Source organism: Eleginops maclovinus, chromosome 20, assembly GCF_036324505.1.
Source record: "Eleginops maclovinus isolate JMC-PN-2008 ecotype Puerto Natales chromosome 20, JC_Emac_rtc_rv5, whole genome shotgun sequence".
Lineage (NCBI taxonomy): Eukaryota > Metazoa > Chordata > Actinopteri > Perciformes > Eleginopidae > Eleginops > Eleginops maclovinus.
Window position 1 is genome coordinate 13,717,111 of NC_086368.1, and position 13,204 is coordinate 13,730,314.

At 40.7% G+C, this 13,204-nt stretch overlaps 1 protein-coding gene across 2 annotated transcripts; it reads right to left on the bottom strand.

The window, feature by feature from the left end:
• Positions 1 to 419: 419 nt before the first annotated feature.
• Positions 420 to 12,877, bottom strand: LOC134882409 (LIM domain and actin-binding protein 1-like). 2 transcript variants are annotated; one of them, XM_063910072.1, is made up of 10 exons: positions 12,779 to 12,877; positions 9,981 to 10,119; positions 9,781 to 9,826; positions 6,011 to 6,442; positions 3,917 to 3,971; positions 3,582 to 3,697; positions 3,308 to 3,386; positions 3,077 to 3,111; positions 2,831 to 2,961; positions 420 to 2,713 (listed from the first exon to the last, which is right to left on the bottom strand). In XM_063910072.1, exons 2-10 carry the CDS (start codon positions 10,097 to 10,099, stop codon positions 1,618 to 1,620), a joined length of 2,109 nt encoding a protein of 702 aa, XP_063766142.1. In that variant the 5' UTR covers positions 10,100 to 10,119; positions 12,779 to 12,877; the 3' UTR covers positions 420 to 1,617. The 2 variants fall into 2 exon arrangements, with proteins under 2 accessions (XP_063766142.1, XP_063766141.1); XM_063910071.1 differs by having other exon boundaries at positions 2,831 to 2,964.
• Positions 12,878 to 13,204: the final 327 nt, after the last annotated feature.

The window sequence follows — 13,204 nt, forward strand, 5'->3', positions numbered from 1 at the left end:
AGGTGCTGTATTGAGGGTTTTAAAGAAGTGATGATCTTACAAAGCGGTTCAGAGCATATCGATGACATAATTAAGGCTTACAATTGCTTTATGTTCTAAACCACTTACAGCAGTGGGACTATTTATTTAAACATCTAAAAAAAGGATCTTTAAAAGGACATTATACCCTTCATCCAGTTTTTATTGAGCATTTTCTTTGGATTCATTATTATAATAGCTGTCTGTTTTCAAATGCATAGCATGAACAATGCTACAAAACAATACATGGATAAAAAAAGAGGTTATCCTGACCATAGCAGGCAGGGAAAGAGACCTGAATTGAGTAAAACCAAATCGTCTGCAGAGAAAACGTGCTGGAAGCTGCTTATGTAGTATAATGGGTCCATTTGTGAACTGAAGTAAAAGTATGAGTCATTGGCTGCAAACTCCATTTCGATTTATTTGAATTATGTTTCAACAACATTTGAGACGGTAAAGCCCTTTATGTCATTATAAAAAGTATGAAAAAATATTCTGCAGGGCGAACATTTCAAAATACAAAACATTTTACAAACCATATAAAGTGGATCACATTTGGAAATGTTAAACACAAATCCAAGAGGCCCAAGGATACGTTATTTAGACTTAAATATAGCTGTCGTAGAAACGTTGACTAATCATATTTTCTCCTCCTATTGTTGCTATGGTGATTAGACGAGTTCAGCAACAGGTCAATTATTCACCAAACGAGAGAGCCCCCTGCAGGATGCTGTTATTCAGGTTTAGTGATGAAGGCTCTATAACAGTCAAATCAGTAGACCGCTATTGTTTGATATAAAGTATTTTAACATTTCCAGTTATTTTTAAAGTAATTTTGATGATTTAGGATTGCTAAAATCGAATACAGAGCATTGTCATGTGGCTAATGTGTGTTTGCTTCTTCAAAAGACAATTTAAATTGAGGCACTTTGTTAGAAAACTGAGCTACAAAACCCCCAGAAATTGACTCCCTGAAACATCTTGGTGTGTGCTTTTTGGTATAAAATAATTTGGTCTGCTTTTAAGAAAGTGCAAAACTGTTTAGCTGAATGTCATTAAAGCGCACTGCCTAAAGTTCAAGGCTTTTTAGACACATCACCTACAAATAAAATGATGGTGCATAAAATTATCCAGAGATGATTCAATTAAATAAAGGCCTGGAGTGCTTTGGAGGAGTTAAAGAACGTCCCAGGTTTGATTCCAACCATGGGACATTTCAGACCCCCCTGCACCTCCCTCCCTCCCTCCCGCCCCTATTTCTAAACTCGCCTCTGACAAATACATGCGAAAATAAAACAAAAATATAATTAATGCATAAAGGCCCACCTTCCAGTATAATCAGGATTCGTATAAGGCTTGATTAGATATTTAACAGTATATAATTAAATTGTAAAAAAGGAAAATCAAACTTTTGTAATTTAACAATTAAAAGGCAGTTATCGAATATAAAAACACATACGCACACCTATTCCACATTTTTCGCAACTCTCCTATAACACTATAAAATCTGGCAAAGCTACATTTGTGATCTACCTAGAAACTGAATATACAAAACTGAGAAAGTGTTATAAGGTGGCTGGAAGTGACTGTAGGATGTCCCTAAGAGTCAGAGTCAGAGTCGTCATAGTAGCGGTTCCTCTTGATCATATCCTCCGCACTCAGCTCCTCGGTGTCACTTCCTTCTTTGTCTTCCTCCCAGAAGCCGACATCCTCTGAGGCACGGTCCTGCTTTGGCTGTGGAGGTGGAGAGTTGGACGGGGAGATTTCCGTGGAGTTGCTTCTCAGAGAGCTTTCTCCTGCCACCTTCTTGTCTGCGCCTGCTGCTGCTGCTGGGGTTTCTCTCTGAACTGGTTTGTCCCTTTCTTCAAGCGGCTCGGTCTCCACAGCCTCGTCTGCGATGGCACCACTTGTATTTTCTTCATCTTCACTCAGTATTCGAGGCAATGACTCTTCTTTCTTTTTCTGCTGTTTCAGCTTCTGAGGCTCTGGCTTCTTCTCCACTGCTGGTTCTTCAGAGGATTGTTTTTCCTCGAATGATGCTCTCCAATCCAGCAGGGATTTGAGAGGGCGACGAAGTTCCCTGGGCTCTGGAGGGGCTGCGGAGCGGGGCTTAGCTGCGACTGTGAAAGGACGAATGCGCTCCTTTAGAGAAGAGCTCCTTCTCAGGCTCTTCAGCTCAGCCCGATCTGAGCTCTGGAAGGATGATGGCACCTCGTCCCCCGGGGGCCACTTGGCTCTCCAGGGTCGGCTTGAAGAAACTCCCTCTGTGACTGGACTAAGTGCTTCTGTCCCAGAGGGGGCCTCACCAGCCGGGGGAGGCCAGGCAACCCTCAGCCTGCGTTTCTCCGCAGGCTTCTCTGCAGACTCAGGCGTCTCATCAGCCCTGACATGTGTCTGCACACGTGTCTCCAGTCTGGCAGTCAGGTCTGTTACCTTCACCTGCTGAGATGTTTCCCCAGCCGGGGGCACCGGTTTCTCTGGGACGTTCTCAGCTGGACGCGTCACCGCTGCTGGTGCCACTTCCTCCTTCGGTGTCAATACTTCCTCACCTTCCTCTCCATCAGCTCGAGGCTCCCACAGCTCCTTGTGAGGCCGATGGCCGAAGCCCTCATCATAGTTGCCTTTAGCTTTGAATAGCTGGCTGAAATGGGGCTTACAGTAGATGTTGCCATGCAGAGAGGCGTAGTTCCCAAGACTAAAAATGAAAAGTGGCAAAGATGTTATTTAGTAAATTTCAGTTTTTGATGTTCTCGTGGTCAGACGCCAAAATCTGGTTGAAAGTGTAGGAAATATGTGACAGCGCATAACTGACCTGAGCGTTGTGCTGCAGTGAACACAGCGGAAGCAACTCTTGTGGTAGACATGCTGAAGAACGACCAGTCTCTCCAACGGGTACACCGTCTTCAGGCAAGCAATGCACGTCTCCCTCACCGGTGGGCTGAACTTCTAAACACACAACGAAAGTAAAATAAATCCATAATCAGCAAGGGTTGAAATTGCACATTTCTTTTGTTATTTCTTGTTTCATGTGACCATCTTTTTGTAATGACTGACTCACCCGAGGTGCTTTGGGTTGCTCACTGCTGCTCTCCCCTGAAACAGAGAAAGCCGTTTTTTTTTTACTGACCAGCTGAAAAGAGCAATCAAACCAAACTGTGTCTCATACTCAGTGTCAGAGTTATTAGGGAATATTAATATAGTAGTTCATGATCCATTTTACATTTGATACAACAGGTAAATTGGTATCAATAACATTAACAATGCCCTTTGAGTATCCACTAAGACTCACCATTGCACTCAGGTGCAGGAGTGTGTTTCTGAACCAAAGGTGCAGATGTTTTTGGAGCAGGCACCTCTGCGGCCAGACCCTGAGGAAACGCAAGGGGAAACAAACACATATGTCAACTGGCTGCTACATATTGTATTTCTGAGTTTAAAACAGCCACTTTGTTCTAAACTTCATTCAAATTGCTGTATTAATTACTTTAAAAACACCTGTATTTTATAAACCCCCCCACTGTTATCCCAGTTATATGTTTAAATTCAGCTCCTTTTGAACTCACAGAGCTGGTGGGGCCTTGTTTAGAAACAGCAGCCTGATACTTGGCCATCTTGTCCCTCATGGATGTGGAGTCCAACACTCTGTCATGCGCAGTCAGACCTAAAGCAGGACTGTATTCTGCAGTAAACACATATCAAAACTGTGGCTGCATTTCACACACATTTCATACTATTGTATTCCTTGAAACAAAACCTCTTCTAACTCGGTGGATCTGGAATTAAAAGTTAGGGGTTAGGAGATGACAATTATTGAATTCTGCATTTTGCAGAATCCCAACTAAATGTGCAGAGCTTCCATTCATTATTTAAAGGGCTGTGTGTATTTATGTATCTTTACCTCCATGTTGGTCCATTTCCTCTGATGAAGTACTGCGAAGGGTTGTCCTGCCAGCCTATAAGAGTAAAAGGGAAAGAAAATATAGAGATTGGTGGGATCAGAGGCCTAATTATTAAAAGTTTCACAGCCAATATGTGAGGTGCCAAAGGTTTCACAAATGGATATCAGAAGACATCGGGACCGGTGTACACAGGTTAACACTGGGTTGAAGAAGATAGGCAGAGTCACCAGTATAAAACCAATTATTCACAAAGTGTTTGGACTGCATCAGCCTCACATTTTGGATAACACTGCAACAAACTACAACCTGACTAAGATGCCTTTGTGGGAACTTCAGGGACACATTCTATATCTTACTCCTTTCTACCTTAACTGAGGCCTTGTAGGTATCTTTGGGACATACTTCTCTAACACCAAACTACAAGCTCCGACTCAGCAACACTTCACTAAAGACAAACCAGCTCTATTCAAGGGAGTTCATACTTTCTGACATCTGTCTCCAGAAGGAAAAATGCCAGGTATCTGCATGGACACCCTGCAACATGCCTTTAACCCCTGCTTTGTGTGTGTATGGCCGTGTCACTCACACTAATAACTAAACCAGACAGTTCCTCTCAGCAGTTTACACACACACACACACACACACACACACACACACACACACACACACACACACACACACACACACACACACACACACACACACACACACACACACACACACACACACACACACACACACACACACACACACACACACACACACACACACACACACACACACACACACACACACACACACACACACACACACACACACACACACACACACACACACACACACACACACACACACACACACACACACACACACACACACACTTGGACGATTCAAGTAGCCCATTTCTTCGGAACGTTTTTCTGAGACTGTGGATTCGTGTTGTGCCACCATCGTCCTCATCCAATCCAAACATCCAATCGTAATATAAAACACTGTGTTACAACTCAGTCCATCTTGTAAATGTTCAACAGTAACTTAACGCCATTATGTCACCATTTTTAGACACTGAAACTTTTCAAAAAAGTTCTATTATAAATATTCAGGGAAAACTGTCGCACACAAACTGCACAACAGGACATAAAATAAACTATAAAATCGAAACCTGAAACTGAAGCTCAGGGCTGCTGGAAACACACACTGAGGCTAATGAAAAGTGAGATAAAGCCCGTCGCTCCTCAGAGGTGATCCTCTGAAGAAAGAAACAGCCTTCGGTCAGGAATGTTCCCACATTCCTGTCTTATGGAAGGTGAAGAGTGGAGGGCTTGTTGTTTTGGGCTAAGAGGGAGAGAAACACTGAGGGAGAGTGAGAGGAGAGGGAGAGACATAATGGGTGGGGGGGAGGAGGCCACAATCCAGGTGGAACAAGACATCTTCAGAAAATACACGGAACAATGGACACTCCATCTGAAAATATGACAACCTAAACACAACTCTGCTAAGAGTATTTATGGTCAAAGAAAGGACCTTGTACTGCTGTTTGGAAATATTCATTGTCGTCAATAACAGGTGGCTTCTTATCTCTGTTTTACATATGTAAACTAATTACATTGTCCTATATTTAGAAAACAAACATCAGCACTTTTTCCTGTCGTCTGTTTAGTTTAGTATCAGTCACTATTGTTTTCTGTAGGGCATAACAAGCCTTGTACATTAGGATCTCACTGTTTAAGAGTTCCTTCAACATAAAGTTTCCCACATTTGAAAAACATTCTGTCTTTTTCTCAACATGGATTAAGAAAAGGGTGTTTATGACCAATATTAGCACAGTAAATCCTAACCGTAAACATTTTGGCTACGGATAATGCCGGAGAAACTTGGCCAACACATAAACAGCTGACAATGCTGGCAAAAAAGTGACCAAGAGCCTCATTCACTAAGCAAATATGATCTCAGTTACTGTCGAGTGTAAGCACAAATGGAGCTCTTTTTGCTTGTCTTGTTCAAATATTGTTATCATTAAAGCGTGGAGGGGCTGTCCTAGTGCTTGTTTATGTCATGTGTCAGATGTAAAACATGATCGGATTTATGTATACCTTGCCCGTGGTCTCCTCTCCCCTCTCAAACTTCATCTTCAGGTTATTTAGTGGCACTCTGGGTTTTTCATAAGAGGCACAGGGGCTGGTTGGAACTTGCTCTTCAAGTTTTTCAGGTCTTTCACGGTGTGTCATCACATCCCTCTCCATCTCTGTTTGCTCTTCACTTTTGGATGCCTCTGGAGCTGCCGCGGGCTTCTGGACGACACCGATTGTAAGATGATCTCCCTGAGCAGGTGGCACCCCAGGGCTCTTTAATGGAGGGCCGTGCTCGGTGATAGAGGCAGGCCTGGCCAGAGCAGGAGGCCTGCTGCGAGGTGTGGGCTGGCTGGGAGTTGGGACGGAGGACGGCTTGTTCTGTGCCTGCTCCCAGCGCTTCTTCAGAGCACTGAGGCTGCCTGCCCGCAGGGAGGATTTCACACTGTCAGAAGACTGTGAGGAAGACAAGACAAGATTAAAACTTTAAGTGAGAATTATTAAAAAACACAGCCAATTAAAAGCATACTTTGGTCTTCTACTTGTCATCTGTGTATATGGTGAATTATACAAGTACATTTGGCAGCAAACAGTACTAAACCTACAGCTGGATGGAATAAAGGAAATGCCAGAATCTGAGCTTGGATTCACTGACAGATTAGGGGAACAGCTGTTCAAAGTTGGTCCAGGAAGTAGATGTTTTCCTGCGGCAACTGAAGGCTACGATTGGCTCAAGATGGACATTACAGGGCTGAGCATGCAGGCAGCTTTTTCAGCTGCATTCCTTTCCACGCGACAACTTCACCTTCCCAAAAGAACACTGAGGAGTGCTCTGTTCAACACTCAGCCATTCGGGACAATAAAACATGTTGAACAGCAAACTGCACAACAGCTCCACAGGAGGCACACTACTGCCGGGTGACCACTGTGAACTTCCTTTATTTTGAATAAGGAATGACACGTTGAATAAAGAGGATGTGGAAATCTGAATAAATCACTCTCCTATAAGTAAGATAATCAACTAATAAATCTCAGAGAACATTGTGAGATTTGTTGGCAAGTTGATTCAGAAGAAAAACATTTAAACAATGTTATGTTATGAACATAACAACCACAATTTAACAAATAACAAATGAATCAAACATTTAATATAAAAAGGATTAAAGATGACAAAACAAAAACATACAATTACTCCCCAAATGAACAACTTCCATAGCTTAACAGTACAAATAACTATATTTAGTAGAACTACAAATAAGTTGTATGAACATGCACAAACACAATAGAACAAAAAGAGAGAAAGAATACAAATGTGAGAATAAATAACTGAACAGAAGGGACAAAAACCCAAAGTGCACAAAAAACTGACGCACAATTACTGTCTTTGTGAGGAAAGTCCGGGGTGAGCAGAGAAGGCAGGACAGTGGCAAGATTGTTCCCGTTTTTAAAGCAAAAAGATTTTAAAAAAGGAGAAACCTGTGAATTTGTTTGAGTACAAACAAGATGTTACTGCAACTTGACAGCAATGAGAGAGAGAGTCCTTTGGCTTGTCCTTCACAGGTCAGTGTGCTGAGAGACAGAGATCTCCCAGATGTTAGCGGCTAGACAAAATCTGCTCGTAAGAGCTAGTCCAGCCCCTTTAACACCAGGAGAGTGACTGAGAGAGGCAGAATACCCAGGAAACCAGAGCAGGAAATGATACATTCAGGGAAAACTTAACTCGTTGTATGCTGTGCCGGCTTTGTCATTCTACATTCTGCACTTCATTTCACAGACTGAAAAGAATTGACACAAAATATGGAATACACAGCAACTTGTAGGGCAAAATACTGGAACAAAAAAGAACAAGAGCTGGTAAAGTTTAGTCTGGCAGAGCTTTTTTAGATGTTTTTCTAAGATTATTTTTAGTTGCATATTTACCAGTGTTTGACAAAGGACAATGTAGAAATTCGATGACATTTAGCAAAGGTCCCAAGGCTGGATTTAAACCTGATTCAAACCCCGGACGTTGCTGTTTTATAGCATTGAGCGTTACCACTCAGCTAACAGTTTTTACATCCTCTGTGTTTTTTAACTTATGTAATGACTGCAGTGCAGTATTATAATGTTAAATAAACACTTAACGCGTTAACTGTACAAGTGACTGAAATGTGTAACACTATTAAAATATACACTCTAGAGATGAAACTGACCTGATTGAGGGATGTGTTAAAACCGGAATATTATAGCCTAATCGAGATGTTACACGCTGTGTGAATGCTCCTCCTAAATTGTATCCTTGTGCATACAATTTACTCACGGAAAGACATGCCTTGATCTTTCAAACATAACCATTACTGAAGACGTCACTAGACTAGCTGCACCAATGGATACTAAGTGGACCATTGCTGAGACTGTCAAGCCCAGTTGAAGGTTGACAGGGATTATACTGAGGAAAAATGGTCGCCCCAATGAGATGACAGCGCACAGGAAATGTATGGCGGTATCTGTTTCTAATCTATTACATAGATCAGATATACAAGTGTGGACAATGATTTATCAGATTATTGTCAGAATTGTTCATTCATTTTTGAATAATTAAAAAAATGTTACAGATTTGGCTCACAAACGAGCAATTCAGAGTTTAGTATGATGTCGAAACACTGCATAATAACCAATAATAATAAAGAAAGGCAGCATATGTTCAGATTTAAGAAACTGAGGCCAGAAATGTATTGATATTTGTCACAACCTTTTATGTAATGTATCTAATGAACTGACCCTTATTGTTGTTTTTGAAAAGTGCCCACTTCTCACAATCCCCACTCACCGACAGATGGTCTTTTGAGATGCTCATTTAAATTTGTGTTACACTCAAATACTTGAACTACACTATTTATCCCTGTAAAGCCAGTTTCTTCCATAAATACTATTTGATCTGGATATAAAATAGATGACAAACTATGATGTGTCAAATTAAATTCTAAGTTAAAGCATGAAGCTTAAAACCTTGACGTGTTGACAGAAATTAGCCTTTAAACTGTAAAGAACTGGACTTGAAAAGATGCTCTAAACTTTGGAGCATCTTTTCAAGTCTAGTTCTTTAAATGATGCATGCGAGTAAGTAATGGAGGAAAGACAATCTCACACATTACACACAGGTTTCTAATAGAGTACAAAAGGAAGCGTTCTTGTTATTATCAGACAGCTAATGAAACAAAGCATACAAAAGCTAATAAGCTTTAAAGCAGCTGCCTCACACAGACTAACACACTACTTGTCACGGACCATATTTCATAGAGAATATTAACAACAACATTACCTCATATTTCTTCATGTCATAAACTGATGGTCAGTAACTCATTTACTTTCAGTCCTGCTTTGTCTATAGGTATTTTGCACTGACAGGAGTATTTTAAATACAGTGGTTGCAACAAAGAGCATTTATAAGGGATTACTCTGAATTAGGATTATAGGATTGATAGCCTGCCCATCGCAACAAGTGGCCAATGAGTGGTCTGGAGAGACAGTGTGTTGGCATGGTGAGAGTGTGTGTTCAATAATAAGTGTAGCATTATATCAGCTACTGAACATAACATGCGCATGCACACACTTCAAGTAATCATTACATTTGCTAGTAGAAGCATATGAAAGGGCCATACAAAAATGTGTCATAGATTTAGATTTTCATGGGCGAAACCTCAAGTTAAATTAGTTGTTCTTGTAACAACTTTAGGATCAGCTGAACACTGCTATTTCACAAACCTCAATAAATATCTCTCAAATCTGAAAATGTATGGAAATGTAATACTCACTCCTTTTTTCTTCTCCGCAGTTGACACTTCAGCAGCTTTTTGATACCTGAGAGAGACAGAAACAACAATAACCTCTGGGGACTCAAATCCAAAACATAGACTTATCTATGAATTATGCTGTGTATTAACCATCTATTTCTTACATTAAAAGATAGTTTTACAGGTTTAAGTTAACAACAAACATCACTGGTATTACTCACTTGGAGAAGCGTTCAGCGATGGCATTGTTCTTCCCTCGCCCGCTGAGTGACAGCTCCTTCGCAGTGACTCGCAAGGACTGAGCCGCCCAGTTCCGTCGACTGAAGGGACCACTATCCATCTTTAGACCGTGTCTGAATACTGGAAATGAAAACACAAACCATCGTTGGCCATGTACTACATCATAGTAACCAATCTCTTCTAAATCATTTCACAAATGTTGTTGGGGATACCTCAACTTGTTGTTAAATTCAGTCAACCCCAAGCTAAGTTTTTTAAAGAATTCAGGTAACTTTATAAAACAGCCTGATACGAAAAGTTTCATGTACCCAGAAACACACATTCTGATAGTTTCAGGTTTGTGCATGTAGAGGCACTATCTGGCGTCTGGGATCACTGATTCGGTCTCTATCAAGCTATCCATCAATTAACCCCACAACTCAACATGCTGACATACATACCAAAGAGTGACTTCCCATGCATGTGTTCATACAGCATGCATGCAAACAAACAACTTAGCATGTTTGAACTTGCAGACCAGCTTGTGCCGCATGAATGCAAAATGGAAACACGAGTGAGCACATTATCAATATGAGAGGATAACTCGCCATGGGCAACATCCACAAAAGAACAGAGAGAAGCAGCGCCTGACAATGACACAACATAGCACACAAAGTCTTTCTTTAACATTTCTTGGACAAACCTACACCTAAATAGGTCCTACAGACGGATGATGCACCTTTGATGCAGTTTCAGTGTCTAGAGAGACGTCTTAATGTCACACTTTGAATCTCCCTTTGCTGCTCAGACAGAATATTATATGTTTGAGTCACCACTGTCCACAGCTGACAGACTCAATAATCATTTACTAACAAGGCCTTTTCACTCAGGTACACCTATTACATCACCGCTGAGTAGCAAGGCAATACTGGTGACAAGTGTGAGGACTTTGGACAGAAGTGAATTTCAACATAGCCCTGAGTAAAAAACAGTCAAATGCAGCTACACTTCACTACTGAGTGTATTACTTACGTGTATGTATTACATAATAATCATATATAATGTAATGTAATTAATTTAATTGACTGTCAGGCCATTGTGCTTCTAGATGGGCAGAAGCAAAGATTATACACCTAGACAATGATAAGGGCGGTCCACTTCCTATTGGTTTCTAACGTCTCAATCGCTTTGGGCTGTTTACAGTTGCTACATTGTTCAGAGGCTGACGATCAGAGGCTGATGGACAAGTTAGTTTACCATGACTTTTGATTAGTTGTATGTTATACTGTGTACAGTTACTATTCAAGGTGTACATTGGTTTAAGCACAAAACAATTTAACTTGCCAGAACTTCTTCTTTCTATCCCTTCTAGCTCCAATGTTTGATTTCAAACTATAAGCAGACACACCCTAAACAGGTCAGCAGTCCCTCACAGGGATAACACAGGTGGACTGTGTTTAGAGTCGCCAATCCACCTGTTTTGCATTTGATTTAACGGTTGTAGAAAACCAACATCAACCGAGGACGACATGGAGAACACATCAACTTCATGCGAAAATGACTAGTGCTGAGTACTGAAACTCAAGTTGGTCTCATTGTTTAGAAGCCAATACTCTCTTGACAGTATGAGAAGCTAATAGAACCACTCAGGACCCCACTAACACTGATTACACATGCAGGTACAAATAAAAACTATACAAACAAATATGTTTAAGTTAAACACATTGAACTTAAACATATAAATAGATTTGCTGTACATATATAAAGCACCCTGAGGAAAATGTGTTATTTGCTATATAAGTCAATTGTGTTTGACTGATTTTCTGTAATTGGTTTAGTTTATTGTCATTAATGACTCTTCTTCTTCAAAGGTTAGACATAATTTAGAGGCAGCATTTGATAAATTCCCACGATTTTCCAGCTTCCGTTGCACTAATGATTCTTTGCTTTACCTCCACCCTTCCTTGAATGATGTCATTAACTTTATTACTTCTCTGTATATAAGATTTCAGAGTGCAACATTGATTTTATTGTCATTAATCAGAGACAACAAAGAAAATAAAAAGTTTTCCTTGTGCATAGTCAAACAAAGTAAAGTGTTAAAACCATTGTCGATCTGATTCATGAGCTTTTGAAATCTGCTTATCAAAACACCAGCATTAGCTTCATCTGCATCACTTGTTATCAGGTGGAAAGGTGGACACTAACATTTAACCCTCGCCCAAAGCCAACCTTTCTTTCAAAGCAACTAACCACCACACAATCAGACACAGTATGACTCATAAGGAGGAGTCAGCAATATTTCATGAATGATTGACCTAAGGAGCCATTATTATTTAAAGCAAAATGCAGAAAATATCAGGTGTTACAATAAAATTGGTTGTTGAAGAATGGCAGCCCTTACGAGGCCAGCATGTTATTTGGAGAATCCACATTTAATGTGTGTAGCTCTGTAAAACTAGTTTAATAGCCAACATTTAGTTATCTACTTCATAGAGCATTTTATTATATAAATTGTATTCAGATTGAGGAAGTTGTAGTAAAATCTAAGACTTCAACACAGACTCACTAGCTGGACTGGTTTTGCATCGATACATATCTGGAAAAACAGCAAGTGCTTTAGGAGCAACACAGAGTACGCCTACGTGCACCTGCATTTGTTTCAAAAATATCAAAGTCTAAATGTTTCAACCAAAAGGCTCGCTCGACTATTCAAAATAGATATGTGTTGTTTTTACCACAGCCCGAACTCAAGTCATTTACATACATTTTCACGTCCTTTCTTTGAGTTTTGTCTTACCTGTCCGAACTTCCGTTGAGTCACTCTTTTTGTGAAACCTTGAGACACCTGACACTAGCTGCCGCTTGTGCGTCACCGCCCGGTGTGGAACAGGCAGAGGTGGAGAGAACAGAAAGGTGTCATGGGAGTGGAAGCGCTGGGTCATGTGACTTTATGCACCAATGAGCTGAGGTGTTGCATTACCCCTACCTGGTACATGTCTGTGTGAGCCAGTGCGTGGGTGTGCCCATCACCAACCCACCCACCCAAATTCCAGACCAAGCAATACTCTTTCATTTTTCAAGCGAATAGAAAGCACGGGGAAGTAAAAGAAAGAAAGCTCAGGTTTCTTCGACACAACTGCATCCGATTCTCCAGAGACTGATGTAGACTAAGAGAGCTTGAACACTGCTCATATATAAGTGATTTGGTTAAATTAAATATATT

Bases quoted from the DNA above. Each gene is read 5' to 3' on its own strand.
- LOC134882409 (XM_063910071.1), bottom strand. From the start codon at position 10,099: ATGGATAGTGGTCCCTTCAGTCGACGGAACTGGGCGGCTCAGTCCTTG. The intron at 6,443-9,780 runs GTGAGTATTACA...TCTTCCTCACAG, and splicing joins CTGCGGAGAAGAAAAAAGGA to TCTTCTGACAGTGTGAAATC. The intron at 3,387-3,581 runs GTGAGTTCAAAA...GCGTTTCCTCAG, and splicing joins AACAAGGCCCCACCAGCTCT to GGTCTGGCCGCAGAGGTGCC.